Genomic DNA, 23,041 nt, shown 5'->3' with positions numbered 1-23,041 from the left:
AATGAAAAGCAGTTAACTACCTACAAGGGAGTTCCCATAAGACTGTCAGCTTATTTCTCACAGAAACTTTGCAGGTTAGAAGGGATTGGCAAAATATATTCGAAGAGATGAAAAGCAAGGACCTACAACCAAGATTACTCTACCCAGCAAAACTATCATTTAGAAGCCAAAAGAGTTCATCACCATCAAATCAGTATTAATGAAATGTTAAAGGGTCTTCTTTAAGAAGATCAAAAATATTAAAATAAAATGGCAAAAAATACATATCTATCAACAACTGAATCTAAAAACAAAATAAACGAACAAGCAGAATAGAAACAGAATCAGAGATACAAAGAACATTTTGATGGGTGCCAGATGAAAAGTTGGTCAGGGGATGGGTGAAAATAGTGAAGGGATTAAGCACAGATTGGTAGTTACAGACTAGTCATGGGGATGTAAAGTACAGCACAGGAAATAGAGTAGCCAAAGAACATATATGCATGACCCATGGACATGTACAACAGTGTGGGCATTGCTTGAGGGAGTGGGGGAGGCTGGCTGGAAGGGGCAAAAAAGGATAACTGGGACAACTGTAGCAGTATAAATAAAATATAATAAAGAATCAATACTAAAATACTGAATCAATACTGAAAAATGTAAGTCAATACATTTAAGGTTGGTTTGGGAAAAACATCTGATAGCTTAGCCCCTTGTTTGTTTACCTATGCCTTGGTCTTAAGAAATACCTACTCTTTCTTAAAGGATGGGGCTTAAGGAATTTGTTTTAGCACAAATCTTGATCCTAAAGAATTCTAGAAAATTCATGGAGAATGTTAGGTGGACATCTTTCTCCATTTTAAAATACTTCTTCTGATCTTTTACTTCAATTTCTAGGAAAAAATTTTATCGAAAAAGCACTAGCCCTAAAAGAGTCTTTTACATGAACAAGGCATGGTCTTTACACATAAATAAATGTACCCTAAAAGGGACCCTCCTAAGAAAATAATATGCCTTTAAAGTCTGCCCCAAAGAGACAAAACTTCTCCATGGGTTTGACTATTTGCTGGTCTTCCACGTTCACTGCTGTTAAGTGCTTTTTACTACTACAGACCGGCTGTCACCTAAATTCATTGAAGGTGTTACTAACGTTCTTCCCTCCTTCAATCATTTCTCAAAGCCAAGAGATCAATAAACAGAATGACAGGCTGAGAGACCCTAGGGATATTTTAAGTTAACTGTACAATTTAATAAATATGCCTGAAAATCACCCTCTTCTATTAAAAAAAAAAGAATGCAATGACTTCCAAAGTAATCTTTGGAAATATCGTATCAGGGAGATGTTATACAATTAATATGCTTGCCCTACTCAATACTACCCATGTCCACACATTTTGAGTTCCTTTTTTCCCAGTGACTTCATCCCATTAGGCTTTCAAATCTATTGTCTTTGTAAAATTTTAAAAATTATTGTCATCTTTAGGGTAGAAAACCTCAAATTAGCGTATGTCATGGTTGAAAACTATAAACTTGTAGTGGATTAAATGTGTACAATTATGTGTCTTTTCTCCTAGAGCTTCAGATATAGGTGTCGTGCTAGAGGGAGGTTAGAGGGCCAATGGGACTAATTTAGGCTTGGGATTTGCTGGACAGATGATCACAGTAATCAAGTGCCAAGGGAGATAGAGGAGGTTGCTTAGTGAGAAAGTAGGTAAGGCAGCTAACCATGGGGTCTAAGCCATAGAAGAGAAGAATGTGAAGCCAAGAGGAAGCTGTCAGACTGGTAAATAAAACTTGAGCTCAAGCCATCAAAAGGATTGCACATTTGAACAAATGCCCAATGTAGAGAGTCAAAGGAAAAATGCACTGTGAAGAATATCTTAAAACATCTCTCATTTTATTTATATATGCTTGTAAGTGTATAGAAAATGTCAGGAAAGAATAACTGAAAAACTGATGTGAAACAGGGGGTAGAGCAGAAGACTTAGTTTTCATTTTATGTTCTTCTGTACTATTTATTTTTGTTATATTGTGATAGTATTATTATAAACTAGCTTAATTTCTCTAAAAGAGAGACCATTATTCTTTGTGCAGAAGGAGAGGAGATATAAAATGAACAGAGGACTATGAAATGTAGAAGGGTAACAGGCTTAAAAGATACTATTATGGATTTAAAGGGTAATTTAGCTTAGATTGGTTTAAGTGATGTCCTAAAAATACATCAAAGATGTTCCAAATATACTTTCAATCGTCAAAATAAAAAGGTTAGTTTCCCAAGAACCCAATAAGGGAGTCAAAGTAGTGCTGTATTTGCTAACAGAAAGTCTGTGGACACCACGCACAAAGAGGGGAAGGATATGGAGCAGCTGAGGCAACTTTTTATGACTACAGGCTGGGTTCCAGGTCCCTCTGTAAGTTGAGACAGGTGGTCTGAACACTGTCCTTTAGGCTATCACCTTACCATTTATAATACTAGTTGTATGAGTGTTTGTTAAGACAAACTTATCCTTGACATATTGTGAGAAGGGGAGGGAGCCTTCTAAATTGTAACTTTAAGAAACTATTCCAGGATGCAAAAGAGAAATGAATTCCTCCTTAGCTGTGAGAGCCAAGTTATCTCAGGATTTTCTGTAAGGAAAAAAAAATGTAATTAAATAACATATTACACAAATTACAAACCTTATATGGTGAAGGTTCAATTCTTTCCCCAAATAACACCTGACCAAGATTTTCAGATGGGCGTTTTCCTTCAGATGCTTGGCAAAAATCAAACCTGAGGAAAAAAATATTTACATTTTTAAAGATAAAAGGAAACAATGAAATAACAGACTCCTAGGCAATCTTGAGGGCAGATTAGGAACTCATCATTACAGTAACTCCAACAGATGAGTAAGAAATATATTCATACACTAAGTTCCATGTACCACACCTACCCCCCCAAAAAACAAAAACAAATCCGAAACATCTGGAAAGTATGCCTTAGAATGCTTTGATTTCTAAACAATACTTTTATTGACATGTAAATTATAGAATTTTTAAAACTGATACATTATAATTTATTTTTGTCCATTCCAGTGATAAAAGGATTTACATCCTTAATCTTCAAGTGAATTTTACATAACTTATCTCCTTTTGTTATAACTTTCTAATCCAAATCTTTACTTAATAATGACATTTCAGGAAGATGTGTCAATTTTCAATGGGTTTCTACCTCTCATCATGATATACTAGACAACACATCCCAATGTGACAAGCATGGCTAGACAGACTCTGAGAATGAAGTGGTGAAAAGTTCATCATCAGTCAACCTTAAGCTTCTCTCTGTGTTGTAATTCCTTTGTATTACTAACCAGAGTTTAATACAGTTTTGTTTAAACATTACAGCTTATTTTCAGCTTTGCTATTAAAAAATCTAAGAGACAGTTCTATGTTCACACTACAATAATATGGGAGTACTTGAGACCAGAATCGTGATGGCTACAGATTAGTTAGATTCTTAAGAGGAAGAGGAATCTCAGGTGATAAAAAACCGGGACTGGGAAGGCCCAAATGAAAACTCTCCATGTACTGGATATGAGAGATCCTTTGAGTTTTCCCAGGAATATGCACAAAGATTTAAGGAGAAATGTTTGTTTATATAATAAAAAACACAAAAACCAGAAAAAGCATTCAAGTCCCCAAGAGTTTAATGAAGTTATGGTTCACCTATTCTTGAATTTGTACTCTCTTCTCATACATATTTAAGCATGTAAATCTTATAGGATAGTCTTACTTCTTTGTGTGTTTTCCTACAGTAAACACATATGTTTTTTCTAAACTCTTAGATACCAGAGGAATTTAGAAGTCAACTAAAATTTAAGAACTATGTTTTACACACCCAGTGGTATACAACGGTCAAATGAATAAAGGATATTCATGCAGCATTTTTATAATATAAAAAAAAATGGAAGTAACCAAATGTTCAGAAGTAGAGAATTAGTAAAATAAATGATACATGGACTATATACAATCTCTATGAAGGAATAAAAAACAGCTACTAAAAAGACTAAGGTAATTGTGTATTAACATGAAAAGATGCCCAGAACAGATTCAGTGAGAAAACCAAAATGCAAATCAAATATAATAGTATGAACCTATTTTGTTTAAAATGTATAAGTAGAAAGCCATGCAGTTTGCAAGGAGGTAGGGAAAACCATGCAGTTCTGAAAGGGCACAGAGCCACGCAGTCTCTGAAAAAAGGAAAGGGGAGCCATGCATCCTGGGCTAGTAAGAAAGCCGGCATGATGCTGCTTTAATCGTGTCTGCTTCAGCGGACTCTAAAACTGCCAAGGACTCTGCCTTGCAGACCTGGATTTTAGGAACTTCGGAATTTGGGACATGCTGAAAGGACTGTTAAAATCCGGACTTCACCATGATCCAGTGCAACACGGTGCATGCTTTCCTGGACTATTTATTATAAGAACACTGATGACATCGTAACCCAGATTCTGAAGGAAAGAGCTGACAGATAAGAAATGGGGAACTTCTGGGCATGTTTTTGGCTTATAACCTTTTGGGGAGCCCGGGGGAAAACAGGGCTCTGAGCTGAAGTGCTCACAGCTCTCCCCAGGTGGGAACATTGTAAATAAAGACCTGTTTTCCTCAAAAAAAAAAAAAAAAAAAAAAAAAAAAGTATAAATAAATTGGTTATGTACACTAGAATATGAAAAGAAAAATGTAGAGGAGCAGATATTAAATTAATTATTTCTTGAGACTGATTATGTGGCATACAAGAATTTTGTTTAAAAATGTGTGTGGGTTTTTACTTAAAAATTTAATAAAAACAAAATGGCTTTTTGTCCAGATGAAAAAGGAAATCCATTGGTTTAGCTCATGTTTCTACTCTATTGCAAAGAGACATAAAAAGATAACATTTTAGGCCTTGCAGACGCTGCTGCCCTGAATACTCCCACATCCAGCCATGGTCAACCCTACTATGTTCTTTGACATCGCTGCGGACGGCGAGCCCTTGGGCCACATCTCCTTTGAGCTGTTTGCAGACAAAGTTCCAAAGATAGCAGAAAACTTTCATGCTATGAGCACTGGGGAGAAAGGAGTTGGTTATAAAGGTTCTTGCTTTCACAGAATTATTCCGGGATTTATGTGCCAGGGTGGGGACTTCACACGCCATAATGGCACAGGCGGCAAGTCCATCTACGGGGAGAAATTCAATAATGAGAATTTCATCCTAAAGCACACAGGTCCTGGCGTGTTGTCCATGGCAAATGCCGGACCCAACACAAACGGTTCCTAGTTTTTCATCTGCACAGCCAAGGCTGAGTGGTGGGATGGCAAGCATGTGGTCTTCAGCCAGGTGAAAGACAGCATGGATATTGTGACAGCAATGGAACGCTGTGGGCCCAGGAATAGCAAGACCAATAAGAAGATCACCATTACTGACCGTGGACAACGCTAATAAATTTGACTTGTGTTTTATCTTAACCACCAGACCATTCCTTCTGTAGCTCAGGAGAGCACCACTTCACCCCTATCTGCTTGGAATGTTCTGTAATCTTTGTGTTCTCACTGCAGTTCATTGGGTTCCATATTTTCCTTACCCTTTTTCCAAGTCTAGCCGGATTACAGAGTTAAATTTATGATTATGAAATAAAAACTAAAACAAAAAAGATAACATTTTACATTTTAGTAATAAAGACTGCCCATTTACAAATGTTTTCAGGCCATGTACATTTTTTTTTTAAGTTTACATAAATACTGATGGATTTTTTAAAAATATTTTATATATTTATTTTCAGAGAGAGGGGAAAGGAGGGAGAAAGAGAGGGAAAGAAACATTGATGTGTAAGAGAAACACTGATCGGTTGCCTCTCACACACTCCCAACCAGGGACCTGGCCAATAACTCAATCATGTGTACTGACAGGATTCAACATGGCGACTTTTTGGTTTGCAGGCCAGCATTCAATCCACTGAGCCACACATTTTTAAAAGTATGTACATTTATTCATAACTGTGGGGAATATAAAGTTCTAAATGTACAAAATTCTAATGAGTTACATAAAATTTTATATAAGACTTCCGGCCAAAATGGAGGCCTTGACTGACACATACCGTCTCCCTCCACAACTAAGAAGGACTACAACTACCACAAAACCAGAAATAACCAGAAGTTCCAGAAAATAAAGCTACATGAAATTCTAACATATGAAATTATAAACAGGTGGTGCTCATCTGGACAGGTAGGAGGGGCGAAGCTGGGGCGGAGAGATCAAGATGTGCACCTGGGGAGCACCCCTGGCTGCAGTCCAGACCCGTCAGCTCGCTATTCCAATGCCGGGGAAGGCAGACCCCCATTGTCTTGAACTGTGAGGCCCAGAGGGTGTGGTGATGGAGGAGGAGGTTCCCGGTCTCTCAGCGGAGAGTGAACAGCAGGAATCCACCTTGGACCCCTGTCCCCATGCAAAGTGCCACAGTGGATGAGAAGGGTCTCCTGGTAGTGACGAGTGCACAGGGCTCTGCCCCCTATAGCACAGGAGGTGTGACAGCCCCTCCCAAGAAGGAAAGGTAAACAAACCTGTCAGGATGGCAGGCATAATGACAGAGATCCCAATCACGCAGCTGACCAGAAAGTATATACACGAATTAATGGACGAACAGAAGATAACCTTTCTGAGGCTCAGTTCAGAGCTATAAGTTATAAGACAGCTTACAGAAATAACAGCGGGACTTAATCAAGATGGGGAAGGAATGAAGGCTAGTCCTGCTGAAATGAACAAAAACACATACGAAACAAGTGGTGAGGGAAGGAAAACCAGGGATCAAATCAACAAATCGGAACATAGGGAAGGAACAAACAGTCAACCAGTGCAGAAAGAGGAAACAAAAAGTGAGGAAAATGAGAAGCTCAGAAACCTCTGGGACAACTAAAAGAGAGCGAATATCCAAATTATAGGGTTGCCAGAAGGTGAAGAAGAAGAACTAGAAATGGAAAAATTATGTGAAAAGAAAATGAAGCACAACTTCCCTAACTTGGGGAAGGAAATAAACTTACAGGTCCAGGAAGCAAAGAGAGTTCCAGATAAACTGGACCCAGGGAGAACCACACCAACACACATTATAATCAAAATGTCAAAAATTAAAGATAAAGAGAGAATTTTAAAAGCAGCAAGAGAGAAGAAGAGAATTATGTACAAAGGGGTTCCAATTAGACTATCAGCTGATTTCTCAAAGGAGACTCTGCAGGCAAGAAGGGACTGGTAAAAAAAATATTCAAAGTAATGAAAACCAAAAACCTACAGCCACAATTACTCTATCCAGTGAAGCTGTCATTCAGAATAGAAGTGCAGAGAAAGTGCTTTCAGGACAAAGTAAAACTAAAGGAGTTCATTAGATCCGAACCACTGTTATATGAGATGTTAAAGGGACTTGTTTAGAAGAAGGAGGATCAAAACTATGAACATTAAAATGAAAACTGTATCACAACAACCAACAACAGAAGCTAGGGAATCAAAACAAAGGCAAACTAAGTAGGCAACGAGAGTGGAAAAATAATTATAGGTACGGGGAACATATTGGGGGGAGGTCAGCAGGGAGGGGGGTGAGGGGAAAGGGAGGGAGATGGTACAGGAATTAAGAAGCATAGTAGGAGGGAGTGGAGTAGACAGGAAGATGTTGAAAAGAACTATATGCACAACCAATGGGCATGGACTAAGGGTGGGGGACAACTGGGGGTGTCACTGGGTGGAGGGTATGAGAGGGAAAAGAAATTGGGACAACTGTAACAGCATAATCAATAGAACATACTATAATAAATTAAAAAATAAAAATTTTATATAAAAACCAAGCTGAAAAACTTACGCTGTATATTCATAAGGAAGAACAGATTCCACTGAGTCAAGCCTGTTCACGAATAGCTCTATTTCAGCCTGAAAATAAGGAAATATAGAATCAGAATATAAACAACTGAAAATCAAAACTTAAATCATGCTTGAATTTAAAAAGAATTTGACATGTTTGAAATGTGAAATTTTATGATATCCAACCCACTTTAAACAATTCTCTTATAAAACCATTCACTGAGTAGGATTTAGTATATGCATTTAAAATACACCAAAGCAATTCTGGGAGGGGCAAATGTCACCAATATTTTTTAAATGCTTTTTAAGTTCTAAAATTTCTAAAAAATTAAGTAAGATATTTTAACTAAATCACTCACATAAATATGTTATTTATAAAAACCTGGTTTTCAAACTCAATATTTCATTCTGCAGCACGAAAATTTTTTTACTTTTTAAACTATTTTTAAGAGCATTCTCACTGCAGTCAACACATGCTTCCAAGTAGGTAAGCAATTTTTATAACGACTATACTAGAAATACAGTCCCCATGTACTTGTGTACTCTTTAGCAGAAAGGAGATGGACAATGACAACATGGGCTAACTTTAGAGGGCTACTTTGATCAATTTGAGAATGCTGAACTACATGGTAAAAGCAGCGAAGAAATTTACAATAAAAGATCAAGTTCAACAATGGGGAAGGGAAAAGAAAGCTGTATCAGCTTCCTAGGAAATATGGGCTAATTTAAAGCTACACCTTCCTACTGAAACTACCAAATTTCTCCAAGGTGTGTTTCAGGTTCTTTGTTCCTTTTTTCCCACAGAATCCAAAACACATACCACTCTCTCAACAGGGGCTCACAGCTAGTCATGACAGAATTCTTTAGTTGAAGAGGCCAGTAAATAATTTACTAATCAAAAACAACTAAATAGGAGCTGTTTGCTTGGGACAAGTTATTTTTATAAAGTTCGCTCACTATGGCTGCCTCTGAAGTCTGTAATCATGAGGCTCCTTGGATGGTATAGAGTCACATTTGTCATTTTGATTTCATTCACTAGTGCTGTCAGTCATCCTCTTATACTTGTTAACACTCCAAAGCAAGACAAGATGTTTGATATATTATATAAAAAAAACAAATAAAACATTGCCATGCGAACAGCATCAAAACATAATAGGCAAGAGAACAGACTCTGGGGCCACTTTGCCTGGGTTCAAATTCCAGTTCTACCACTTACTACTTGTGTGACTTTGGTCAAGATATTTAACAAGCTCAGTTCCCTTAGGGGTGCTTCAGTTTCCTTATCAGCAAAACGGGATAACAGTATTTACTTCATTGGGGTATTGATGAGTTAATACTCATACAGTACCTCATTAATAAATAAAACCAAATAAATTTTATAATATTCAGAATTGGGGATGCCTAAACTATACTGCTTGTGCACTAAAATGCTTATTCAATATTCATGTTGTAAAATGGAAGACATTAGCCTTTATATATAGAACTGAAAACAGTATCATATGCAACCCCTAAAATTCTCCTCATATGAAATGACAGCTCAATGGCAACACTATATCAAACACATGAAGAAAATGTGTCTCTTGGCATAAAATATTCAAGACTATATCACTGGTCACTTCAGCTAAAAAGATAAGCATTACAACATGTCTGAATACAAATACATTAACTGTTGTGAAAGTGAAATTCTAGTTAATGGCTTACTCTGACAAAATATGTTCACTAATTATTATTTTCACTGCTATGAAGATGCATCAGAATACAAATGCTGTATTTAATATAGCTTAACAAAGACTGAAAGGTCCCTATAAACTAATTCAGTTCACATCTCTAGATTTCCTTCAAAAAAGGCATGTAGTCATTATATTCTACACAACTGTCTATACTTGAGTTTCAAAACCTGGAAAGCAACATTTTCACCATAACAGCTAAATTCTTTGTGCTATAATAAGCGTATTCCTTATTCTTACTTTGTTTAGTACAAAGAGAGTAAGAACAAGGACTCTGAGTTAAGACTGCCTGGGTTTAAATCCTGACTCTGACATTTACTAGTTGTGTGATTTGAACAAGTTTCTTTACTTCCCCGTGCCTCAGTTTTCTCATTTGTAGAATGGAGGTAATACTAATCCCTGCTTCAAGTGTTGTGTGTTTTTTTTCTTTTGAGAAGATTCAAGAATAGTCCCTAGTGAAAAGTAATATGTAAATAATTACTATTATGCAGCAATGTCCAATAGAACTTCAAGCAATGATGGAAATATTCTTATCTATACTGTCAAATATAATAGCCATTAGCCACACAAGGCTACTGGTTACTTAAAATGTTGTTAAATGCTTGAAGAACTGAATTTAAAATTTAATTTTAAGATTCAATACTGTGGAAGAGTACGTGAAAGCTACACTAACCCACCAGGACCAAACTGGAATTACAACTAAACTATGGAAATATCATCCTGAATAACCAACTGAACACTAGCTGGAGAGAAGTCTCATAACTATGGACAGATAGAAGAAACCACATCACTACCACAAGACTGGGAGAGATGGCTAGAGACGCAGAGAGCGCCTTAAAGGGACAACAATAAAATTCCGTTTGAGCCACTTACACAGGGCTCCAGTACAGGGAGGGCAGAGTGGACTAGAGACACATAAGAGTCTGGGGTTGTGGGGAGAGAACTGAAGAAACAGTCACCAGGATCCCTGTGCTGAGTCATCGCCCATACTGCAGGAGCCATCTTTCTCAGGCAGACCACTGCCCCCCAAGTGGCATCATCCTGAGGGGAAGCAACAGCCCCACCCACAGGAATTACTCTGCCCCACCCTAAAGTGCTTCAGTCCTGCTGCTGAGGAATATAGCTGGAAGATTTTCACTCTTTAAGCGTAACAGAAAGCCTACAGACAAAGGAGGATCACTGGGAACTCTGAAACTTTAACTAACCCTCCCTCAGGCTCAGTGCTATTTAAACGCAGACTTGGTGCACAGCCTGGTTCTTTTTGCACACAATAGGCCCAACGGACAAAGCCACAAGCTGTGGATCACTGATAGCTCCAAACAGGTTGCCCTGGGCCAATCACTGCAGGGTTTCACATAGCCCTACACTAGAGTTTGAAGATCCATTTAATACAAAGAAACAAATAAAAAGTGGCAGGCAAAATGGGAAGACAAAGAAAAAGGCCACAAATGAAAGAACAAGAGATTTCTCCAGAAGGAGAACTTAGATGAAACGGAGGCAAGAAATCTGTCAGATAAATTGTTTATAGTAATGATTATAAGGCTACTCAACAGCATGAAAAAAGATATAGAAACCATTAAAAAAGACCACCCAGAAATAAAGAATGAAGTATCTGAAATAAATAATACACTGGAAGGAATAAACAGAGGGTTAGATGAAACAGAGGATTGAATCAGTGATTTGGAAGACAATGTAGAAAAAAAAACACCTAAGCAGAAGAGCAAAAAGAAAGAACCTATCTGAAGAAATAATGACCAAAAACTTCCTTAGTCTGCTGAAAGAAAAAAGATACATAAATCCAGGAAGCTCAGAGTCCAAACAAGTTGGACCCAAAGAGGTTTGCCTACACTGAGACACATCATAATTAAAATGACAAGGCTTAAAGACAAGGAGAGAATCCTAAAACCTTCAAGTGAAAAGGAGGTATATAGTTACATACAAGGGAGCACCAATTAGACTGGCATCTGATTTCTCAACAGAAACATTTCAGGCCAGAAGGGAGTGGCATGAAATATTCAAGGTGATGAAAATCAAGGACCTACAACCACGGCTACTTTACCCAGCAAGGCTATTATTTCAAATCGAAGGAGATATATGGAGCTTCCCAGACAAGAAAAAGCGAAAGGAGTTTGTTATCACCAAATGTGTGCTGCAAGAAATGTTAAAAGGCTTGCTTTAGGAAGAAAAAGAGATGGAGGAAAATACTCTAACAATAAAAAGGCCTAAATATATATCTATCAATAATCACCTTAAATGTAAATGGCTTAAGTACTCCAAACAAAAGACATACTGGTTGAATGGATAAGAAAACAAGACCCATATATATGCTGCTTCCAGGAGTCCCACCTCAAAGCAAAAGATACACACAGACTAAAAGTAAAAGAATGGAAAAAAATATTTCATGCACATAGAAAGGAAAAAAAAGCTGGGGTAGCAATAGTTGTATCTGACAAAATAGACTTTAAAACCAAGGCTCCAGTAAGAGACAAAAAAGGACACCATATAATGATAAAGGAACCAATCCAGTAAGAGGGTATAATGCTAGTAAACATTTATGAACCATACACAGGAGCACCTATGTAAAGCAAATCTTGATGGACATAAAGGGAGAGACTGACAGATATACAGTCATAGCCAGAGATTTTAACAACCCATTGACTTCAATGGATAGATCTTCCAGAAGAAAATCAACAAGGAGACAGTGACCTTAAGCAACACACTAGATCAAACAGATCTAATTAATATCTTCAGAGCACTTCATCCCAAAACAACAGAATATACATACTTTTCAAGTGCACATGGAATGTTTTCTAGGATAGGCTACACATGAGGACACAAAACAAGTCTCAAATATTTAAGAAGACTGAAATCATATCAAACATCTTCTATGATCACAATGCTATGAAACTAGAAATTAATCACAAGAAGAACACTGAAAAACAAACAAGGACATTAATGTTAAGTAACATGTTATTTAACAATGATGAGTCCACAATGAGATCAGAAAGAAATCAAAAGATACCTTGAATCAAATGAAAATGAGGATACAACAATCCAAAATCTGTGGATACTGGGAAAGCAATCCTGAGAGGAAAATTCATATCATTACAGGCCTATCTCAAAAAAAAATAGAAAAAGCTCAAATAAACAATCTAACTTCACACTTAAAGGAACTTGAAAAAGAACAGCAAAGCCCAAAGTGAGAGGAAGGAAATAATAAAGATCAGAACAGAAATGAACAAAATAGTCTTAAAAATGATACAAAAGATCAATGAATCCAAGAGCTGGTTCTTAAAAAGATAAACATAATAAATAAGCCTTTAACCAGACTCATCAAGAAAAAAGAGAGAAGACCCAAATAAATAAAATCAGAAATGAAAGAGGAACAATAACAACTGACACCAAAGAAATACAAAGGACTGTAAGAAAATATTATGAACAACTATATGTCAACGAACTGGACAATCTGAACGAAACAGAAAAATTCCTAGAAACATACAATCTTCCAAAACTAACTCAAGAAGAATCAGAGAATCTGAACAGATATATTACACCTAGTGAAATTGAAGCAGTAATCAAAAACTCCCAACAAAAGCCTTGGACTGGATGGATTCACAGGTGAATTTTACCAAACATTACAGGAAGAATTAACACCTCTTCTCAAACTATTTCAAAAAATTCAAAAGGGAGGAAGGCTCCCAAGCTTATTTTATGAGGCTTGCATTATCCTTCTCCCAAAACCAGAAGAAAACACTACAAAAAAAGAAAATTATAGGCCAATATCCCTGATGAACATAGATGCTAAAATCCTCAACAAAATATTAGCAAACCAAATACAGCAATGCATCAAAGAGATCATACACCATAATCAAATGGGATTTATTCTGGGAATGCAAGGTTGGTACAACATTCACAAATTAATAAATGTTTTTCACCACATAAACAAAATGAAGGATAAAAACCACAAGATCATATCAATAAATGCACAAAAAGCATTTGATGAAATACAGCACCCATTTATGATAAAAACTCTCAGCAAAGCGGAAATAGAGGGAACATACCTGAACATAATAAAGGCCATAATTGACAAGCTCACCTTCAGCATCATACTCAATGGGCAAAAACTACAAACGTTCCCCTTAAGATCAAAAACCAGACAGGGGTGTCCGCTTTCACCTCTCTTACTCAACATAGTACCTGAAGTCCTCGCCACAGCAATCAGAGAAGAGGAAGAAATAAAAGGCATCCAAATTGGAAGGAAGAAATAAACTGTCTTTATTTGCAGATGACATGATACTGTACATAGAGAACCCCAAAGATTACACCAAGAAACTACCAGAACTGATCAATGAATTCAGCAAAGTAGCACGATACAAAATTAATATCCAGATATCAGTTGCATTCTTATATGCCAATAATGAACTAACAGAAAGGGATATTAAGAAAACAATTCCATTCACAATTACTTCAAAAAGAATAAAATATCTAGGAATAAACTTAACGATGTAAAAAACTTGTACTGTACTTGAAAAATACAGGAGTGAAGGAGATCCAATAATTGGAAGCACATACCATGTTCATGGATAGAAAGAATTAGCATCATTAAAATGTCCATATTACCCAAAACAACCCACAGACTCAACTCAATTCCTATCAAGATTCCAGTGACATATTTCACAGAACTAAAAAAATATTTCAAAAATTTATATGGAACCATAAAAGGCCCTGCATAGCAACAGCGACCCTAAGAAAGAAGAACAAAGTTGGAGAAATCACACTACCTGATATCAGACTATACTATAAGGCCACAGAAATCAAAACAGCATGGTACTGGCATAAAAACGGACACATAGATCAATGGAACAAAACAGAGCCCAGAAATAAAAACACATCTTTATAGTAAATAAATATTAGATAGAGGAAACAAGCAAATACAATAGGCTAAAGATTGTTTATTCAATAAATGGTGTTGGGAAAAAGGGACCAATACGTGCTTATAAATGAAATTTTCTTACACCACACACAAGATAAATTCAAAATGGATCAAAGACTTAAATGTTAAACCTGACCATAAAAATTACAGAAGAAAACATGGGCAGAAAAATCTTGGACACTGCTCATAGCAATGTTTTATCAGATATTTCTCTCCAGGCAAGGGAAGAAAAGAAAAAAAAAACGGGACTACATCAAACTAAAAAGCGTTTGTACAGCAAAGGAAAACATCAAGAAAATAAAAAGATAACCTACAGAATGGGAGAACATAGTCATCAATACATATGATAAAGGTTAATAACCAATGTTTATAAAGAACTTATGAAATTCAACAACAACAACAAAAAAGCAAGCAACCCAATTAAAAAATGGGCAAGGGACCTAGGTAGACATTTCTTCACAGAGGATGGCCGAAACACATATGAAAAGATGCTCAATGTCACTAATTATCAGAGAAACACAAATTAAAACCACAATGAGGTATCATCTCACACCTGTCAGAATGGCTATTATCAATAAGTCAACAAACAAGTGCTGGCAAGGATGTGTAGAAAGGGGAACACTTTTGCCTTGTTGGTGGAAATACAGACTGGTGCAGTCACTGTGGAAAAAAGAATGGTGATAGCTCAAAAAATTAAAAATGGGACTGTCTTTTGACCCAGCGATCCCACTTCTGGGAATATATTCAAAGGAACCCAAAACACTACTTCAGAAGAACAGAAGCACCGCTATGTTCACTGCACAGTTATTTACAATCACCAAAATATGGAAGCAGCCCAAACATACATCAGTAGATGCGTAGATAAAACAACTATGGGACATTTACACAATTGAATAATGCTTGGCCGTAAACAAGAAGAAAGTTTTACTCGAGTCACTATGGATGGATCTGGAGAACATTATGCTAAGTGGAATAAGCCAGTCAGAGAAAGACAAATACCATATGATTTCACTCGTATGTGGAATCTAATGAACAAACTCAACTAACAAGAAAAATAGAGACAGACTCATAGATAGAGAGCAGGATGACAGCTAAGCAGGGGGAAGAGATTGAACAGAAAGTTAAAAGGACTCATGGACATGGACAACAGTGTAGTGACTGCAGCGGGGAGGGTGGTATGAGGGGACTAATAGTATGGCAAAAATAAATAAACAGCATGATCAGAGTAAAACCAAAAGAAAAAAGAGAATATAACCAATGCTAAAACATGAGTTTGAACTGTGCAGGTCCACTTATATGGGGATTATTTTCAAATAAGCACTGTAAAGTGTAAAATAAATAAATAAATAAAATTTAACTTTATTACATTTAAATAGCCATAGGACGGTAATGGCTACGGTATCAGCATAGTAACAGAAGAGTATAAAATGCTGCTTAGTACATCTTCATCCATGTAACATTTTACTCTTCACTACAATATTTTCTTTATCTCGAAAAATAATTCTAATGTTGTTAGTCTGATCCAGGGGTTTAGCAAACTTTTTATTAAAGGTCCAGGAAGTGAGAAACAAGATGGCGGAGGAGTAAGTGGAAGCTACACTAACTTCCTCCTAGAACTAGTCTGGATTTACAATGTAATTTTGGAGAAATCATCTGGAATAACGAACCGAACACCAGCTGGAGAGAAGTCTTATAACCACGGAGAGACAGAAAAGGCCGCTACATCACAACGTGACCGGTAGGGAGTGCGGAGACGTGGAAGGGCTGGCTGGGCTCCCACGGGTGGCAGCTGAAGGGGCTGAGAAACAGCTCAGCAGCCGGGGATTCCCCCTGAGAAGGGCAGGGTCTAAACCCCCAGCTGGGCTTCCCAGCCTACAGCGACAGAGTGGAAAGTAAAATAGTATCAGCTGTGAAAAGCGAAAAGCCACAGGCTTTCTTGCTAGCCGGAGAGAAACAGCAGGAGAAAAAGAGCTCTTAAGTGGATCACATACGAAAATATTTTGGCCACCACTTACCCTGGGCTCAAGCAGAGGGAAGGCAGAGAGGACTGGAGACACTTGGGGAGAATTTGGCACGGTGGCTTTGAGGGGAGAACTGGAGGAGCAGCTGACTGGGTCCCAGTGCTGACTCATCCCCAGTACTGCGGGTAGACCATTCCCCTCCAAGTGGCGTCAGCCTGAGGGGAAGCAAAAGCCCTGCCTACAGGAATTAAGCTGCCACACCCACAGTCCTTAAGCCTGACAGCTAATCACAGATTGAAGAGATTAACAATCAAAGAAGACAGACAACAACAGTAGATCCCTGGAAGTCTCCAACAGGCTGCCTAGGGCCAGACTGGTACATGATCTGACGCCACCAGAGGCAGATCCAGGAAGTGCAGATCATTCCAAGAAGCACCAACAAACAATAGGAGTCAAAAAAATGGGGAGACAGAGAAACAACCTCCCATCAAAAGGAAAGGTAGAATCCCCAGAAAGAGTGCTAAATGAAATAGAGGGGAGCGAACTATCAGATATGGAATTCAAAACATGGATTATGGAGAAGCTGAATGAGCTCAGCGGAAACTTCAAAGAACTCCAGAAAAACTACAAGGAACTCACAGAAAATTACGTGAGCATGAAAAAGGACATAGAAGCTATCAATAAGAGCCAGGAGGAAATGAAAAATACGATCTCTGAATTGAAGAACACAGTAGAAGGAATTAAAAGCAGGCTAGAGGAAGCAGAAGATCGGATCAGCGAGCTGGAGGACAACCTACACAAAAACTCCCAGACAATGCAACAAAATGAAAAAAGACTGAACAAGACTGAAGAGGTTCTAAGACAGCTGCAGGACAACATGAAACGTAATAATATCCGTATCATAGGAATTCCAGAAGGAGAAGAAGAAGAGCAAGGGATAGAAAACCTCTTTGAAAAACTAATGACAGAAAACTTTCCTAACATGACGAGAGAAAGAGTCACGCAAGTCCAGGAAGCACAGAGGGTCCCAATGAAGATGAACCCCAAGAGGCCCACTTCAAGACACATCATAATTAAAATGCCAACATTCAAAGACAAAGAGAGAATCCTAAAAGCAGCAAGAGAGAAACAACTAATAACATACAAGGGAGCTCCAATAAGGCTATCATCAGATTTCTCAGCAGAAACACTACAAGCCAGAAGGGAATGGCAAAAAATATTCCAAGCAATGAAAAACAAAGGCCTACAACCAAGAATACTCTACCCAGCAAGGCTTTCATTCAAAATGGAAGGTGAAATAAGGAGTTTCCAAGACAAAAGAAGGCTAAAAGAATACATCTCCACCAAACCAGCATTGCAAGAGATGCTAAAGGGTCTGCTTTAAGAAGATGAAGAAACAAAGAGACAGAGAGGAACACGAGTACAAAGGGGGAAAATGACAATGAATAAGTACTGAAAGAAAGAAGAAACTTCTACCATTTGCAACAACATGATTGGAACTAGAGAGAATTATGCTTAGCGAAATAAGCCAGGCAACAAAAGAAAATTACCTTATGCTGTCACCTGTTACAGGAAACTAATGAACAACACAAACAAATGAGCAAAATTGAACCAGAGGTATGTAAACAAGGAATAAACTAACAGTAACAAAGGGGGAGATGGGAGGGAGAGAAGGGGTAAGAAGGGGAAGGGTCTAGTCAAAGAACATGTATGAATGACCCATGGACATGGACAACTGGGTGGGGACTGACTGTGGGGGGGGGCAGGGTGCAGGGAAGCAAGAGGGGGAAAAAAAGTGAGACAACTGTAGTGGAAAAACAAACAAACAGAAAATTTTTTAGTGGGGGGGGAATAAAAATATAAAGAATAGAAATGCAAGTTCAGTGAATATTAGAAGGACAAGGATTTTCCTTCCGATAAGACAGTCCTACAGATTTAGAGACTTGTATGTGGGTTATGTTACATAAATTAACATGTGTTTTCTGTTTTCAAAGGGCATAAGCCTACAATCTCATTACCTGAGTGATTATCTGTATGCATAGGCCTCACTTAATCCTGTCTGCATTGCTGCCTCCTGAGACTCAATGGTTTGGCTGAACTAAGTGGCTGGGTTGGTGAAGAACGGGGTGGTCTGTGGGCTTCACTTTAAAACTGGTTTCTCTTTTCTATCCTAATGGCTTGGACAGAAAAAGCCCAGAGGCCTGAGATGGGGGAAACCTAAAATATTTCCCTCAGTCCAAAATAAGTATAATGGGCAAAAGGGTTTTGGACAGGTGAGATGTACCTGGCACACCTTCCTCCAAAGAAGCCCTTCTTTTCCCTAATGTGGGACATTGAAAAATTAATACCTGTCTTTTGTCATCTAGTGGTTACGGATTAAATGATGTCCTTTAACCCTGTTGCCCCCAGAATACAACAAGGATGCCAGCCTGTCAAACCAAGCATGCCGTTGTCCAGAGACAGCCAACCAACCTGGAGTCTGCACGATCCTTCCCCTTGTGGGAAGGCCACCCTCCCCTCCACATCCCCACTCTTATTAGGGATTTCTTGACCCAAGGGTAGGTAGGACGACGACCATGTCCAGCTTGAAGCAGCTAGAGGAGCTCGAGACCTTCGTCCATTGTCCTTTATAAGATTGTAAAGGGTCTTAAGTCTGAGAGGGAGGAATTGTTATTTTTTATTGTTAAAATATTTAACTAATTAATTAATTAATTTTAAAAAAAGAAGAAGAAGAATATATGAAAGGGTGAGGCGGGAGAGCTTGTATGTACGACCCATGGGCATGGACTTGGAGAGGGGATTGTTGGGGAAGGGGGGTGCTGGGCGGAGGGGAGCAAAGGGGAAAAAAAATTGGAACTATTGTAACAATATAATCAATAAAATATACTTAAAAAAAAAAAAAAAAAAAAAAAAAAGGTCCAGGAAGTATATTTTAGGCTTTGCAGGACTCCAGTCTCTGCTCCTGTAGTGCAAAAAGCAGCCATAAACAGTACATAAATGAATAAAGATGGTTGTATCCCCAAAAAACTCAATTTGTTGGCACTGAAATTTGATTTTCTTAGTTTGAGGATCCTACAAAAGGTTAACAAGCTGGTCTGGACTCTAGTCCATCCTTGACCTAGGTTTTCTCGCTATTTTTCTTTAAAAATTATTTACTGATTGACTGCTTGATTTGAGAAGAGGGAAAGGGAGGGTGGGAGGGGAGAGAGCAAAACACTGATTTGTTGTTCCACAGATTTATGCATTCATTGGTTGCTTCTTGTACATGCCCAGACTGGGGATTTTAACACAAAACCTTGGTGTACTGGGATGATGCTCTGATCAGCTGAGCTAACCCACCTAGGCCCTATGTATTTTTCAATGTTCTTTAAATTCATATCTTAGAAAACCTAAAACAGGACACTGGTTTCAAAGTCCTGATGCTATGTGAAACATTTTAGGACACCAAGGGCATATAAATTTAGACTAAAAGTTTCTTCCATTTCTTCTCAATGGATGAGGCAAGAATTTTTGCTTAGCCTATAATGTTCTCTATGAAGTTTCATAGTACATCTTCTGGCTATAGGACTCGTTATAAGACTGAAAGAGAAAACCCTATCCTCATCTTCTGACTTCTCTTGTATCTCCTCTGAGTCTTAATCTTTCAAAAAGAAAAGGTCTTAATTTTTTTGGTTCGCCTATCTCCTTGATTATGCCAGTTGCTTTTCTCAGGACCTTGCTCTACCCTCATACCCTTCTTAAAAGGTATGTGATCGACAATTACAGGAAAAATTCAAGGTTTAGACATAGAAATTTCATATATGTATAGAATGACATTGTTATTTTTCATTAGCCTTTCTGGCCATAAGCATAATTCTTCAATGACACTTTTCATCTCTTTCCTATGTTCTATTGGGATGGCCAAAAAGTTTGTTAGGGTTTTTCTGTAAACTGGCTCTAGTAGCAGTTAGTTGTCTTTAACTTCATTTGAAACAATTTTGTTAGGTTGTATTGTGACAGCTGTCATATCAGCGTGCATTTAAAAAAAAACATCAAAATTGGTGAATTTTTGTGTAGCTATTTTAATACTGAAGATGGAAGAACATAAGCAACATTTTTGGCATATTATTTCAAGAAAGGTAAAAACACAACTGAAACAAAAAAGATTTGTGCAGTGTATGGAGAAGGTATTGTGACTGATCGAATATGTCAAAGTGGTTTGCAAAGTTTCGTGCTGGAGATTTCTTGCTAGACAATGCTCCACAGTCCCATAGACAAGCTGAAGTTGTCAGTGATCAAATCAAGATATTAATTTAGAACAATCAATGTTATACCATGCAGGAAATAGCCAACACACTCAAAATAGCCAACTCAAGCACCGAAAACCATTTGCACCAGCTTGGTTATTTTAATCGCTTTGATGTTTCGGTTCCACATAAGTTAAATGGAAAAAACCCTCTTGACTATATTTCTGCATGTGATTCTCTACTTACAGTAACAAAAAAGTTCCATTTTTCAATCAAATTGTAACGGGCAATTAAAAGTAGATACTTTACAATAATGTGGACTGGAAGAGATCGTGGTCAAGCAAAATGAACCATCATCACCAACCACACCAAAGGCCAGTCTTCAACCAAAGAAGGTCATGATGTTGTGTATCGGTGGGACTGGAAGGGAGCTCCTTTCAGAAATTCTCTTAATGTGCAAATAGGAAAATAAGGAGAGAAAGAGTATAAGGATCTTTGGGCTATAGACTAAAATGGAATAAGTGTGGTAATAATCTCTTAAAGTGATAGTAAATTATATAAATAAAAGACTAGCCTCTCACACGGCCCCAACTGGGGACATGCAACCCAAGTATGTGCCTTGACTGGGAATGGAACCAGTGGCCTTTGGGTTCGCAGGCCAGCACTCAATCAACTGAGCCACACCAACCAGGGCTGGAATTTAGAAGCTCTTAATGAGTATTATTCTTCCCATCGCGATATGTTTGTTTGCAGAAATCCAATAGGAATCCGATTTCCTCATAAGAGGACACACAAAGCCAGTTTCTAATTGTGATTTTAACAACTAAATCTTTGTCTGGAATGGCATTATCAAAGGAGTCTTGCCTGGACTCTAGATGTCATCAGAAAGCCATATGGAATTAATATTGACTTTGAAGCCAATAAAAGCCCCTTGGAGAAATGGCCCGGTACCTTGCTTGGTCACGTGATTCATGGCAGTCTTTTAAGGTTAAGGAGTGAAGGCTACTTTCCTGAAAGATGGCATGGGAAGAACCTCAACACATTTTGGTGACCTCAAGAACTTGAGAAACTCACCCAAATCTGCAGGTACTGCAGGAAAAGCCAGTTGGCAATTGTGTGGCTTGGCTTCCCAGCCCTGAGGGGCTAATTAAAGCTCAATCTAGGAATTCTTTGTCAAGTTCCCTCAAAGTAGATTTAAGAAAGCCTATATGATCAATTGCTATTTCTGTTGTGTTTATGCAAATCATCAGGCCAAATTGAAACTGGATTTAATAAAATAAATGAATTGGTCTTGATTTGGCTCTCTGATAAAAATGAGGGTGATTTTAGGGGAAAAAATTCTGTTTCAATAAAATCTATTATACACAATTACGGAAAGTAGACTCTAATTCCGTGAACTGGCTATAAAATTTTTTCTCACCTATAAGCTAGACTGGATCCTGAATTTCTCCGTTTTCTTTCATATTAGTATTTCATTCTTTTTCCCTTCATCCTTTTATTTGGAATTATTGAGAACTACTGATGCAGTATCAACCACACAGAATTTACCTGAGCACCTGATGATATCACCAGAGACATCTAAACAACAGATAAAGAGGAACTATCAGATTGTCACTGCTTAATTTCATTCCAGCAAAAGCCTTGCATTTGGAAGTCTCCTCATCTGACACTTGTGTAGACTCAGAAACCGGTTTATGGTTTGCAGTGTTTATTAACCTTTGTGCTGTTTCTCTGTCAAATTCTTGAGGGTTGTCTGGCTGGATTCTGTGGAAACAACACCTTCCCCCAATGGGTGGGAATGTTGGCTGCTGAGAACAACCGCTCAGATTATTGGCTCTGCACAGAGTTCCTGACTGGGGCCTCTGCCAACCTGCCATGGTGGATTCACCCTGCAAACCAGACACACTGGAACTGGCTGCAAAGCTGGAAGGCTTCTGACCCCCTCTTTAAGCAGATGCATGAGGTGTTTTCCCCTCTCCCTTTTCCTTCTTCTCTAAAAATCAATAAGCGTATCCTTGGGTTAGGGTTTTTTTAAAAAGTATCTTTCTGATTAAGTGTTCTTTTTATCAAAAAGTTACTAATTCATTTCAATATTCCTCTTTTTAAAAATTATCAGTGAATATATATATTTGGTATTTTTTCCTTACTAGATAGGAAAGAAAACCTTAATCTTTCATCTAAGAATATGATCTGTACATCAAATAGTAAAAGTGTTAGATTGTAGGGAACTGCTCCTTGTGGTTTAGGGAATTGTAGCCCCAGCCTGAGCCAGATGTGCCGCACCCCCACCCCCACCCCACCCCCGGCTTGTCTTGTCTTTATGTCTCAACATAAGGCTGCGCGGGAGACACTCAGAGGAT

The 23,041-nt window shown here is 38.0% G+C and overlaps 1 protein-coding gene across 1 annotated transcript in view; it reads right to left on the bottom strand.

The window, feature by feature from the left end:
- TM9SF2 (transmembrane 9 superfamily member 2) overlaps nt 1-23,041 on the bottom strand; it is an 86,970-nt gene that overhangs the window by 58,662 nt on the left and 5,267 nt on the right. Inside the window, exons 2-3 of the mRNA XM_090258963.1 lie at nt 7,836-7,903; nt 2,659-2,752 (exon numbers count right to left, since the gene is read on the bottom strand). Coding sequence (XP_090115089.1) covers nt 2,659-2,752; nt 7,836-7,903 — 162 coding nt within the window. The remainder of the gene's footprint in view (nt 1-2,658; nt 2,753-7,835; nt 7,904-23,041) is intronic.

Source organism: Furipterus horrens, unplaced genomic scaffold, assembly GCF_987537825.1.
Source record: "Furipterus horrens unplaced genomic scaffold, mFurHor1.1.pri manual_scaffold_12, whole genome shotgun sequence".
NCBI lineage: Eukaryota > Metazoa > Chordata > Mammalia > Chiroptera > Furipteridae > Furipterus > Furipterus horrens.
Note: the sequence above shows the minus strand (reverse complement) of the source record. Positions and strands in the feature narration are given on the sequence as shown.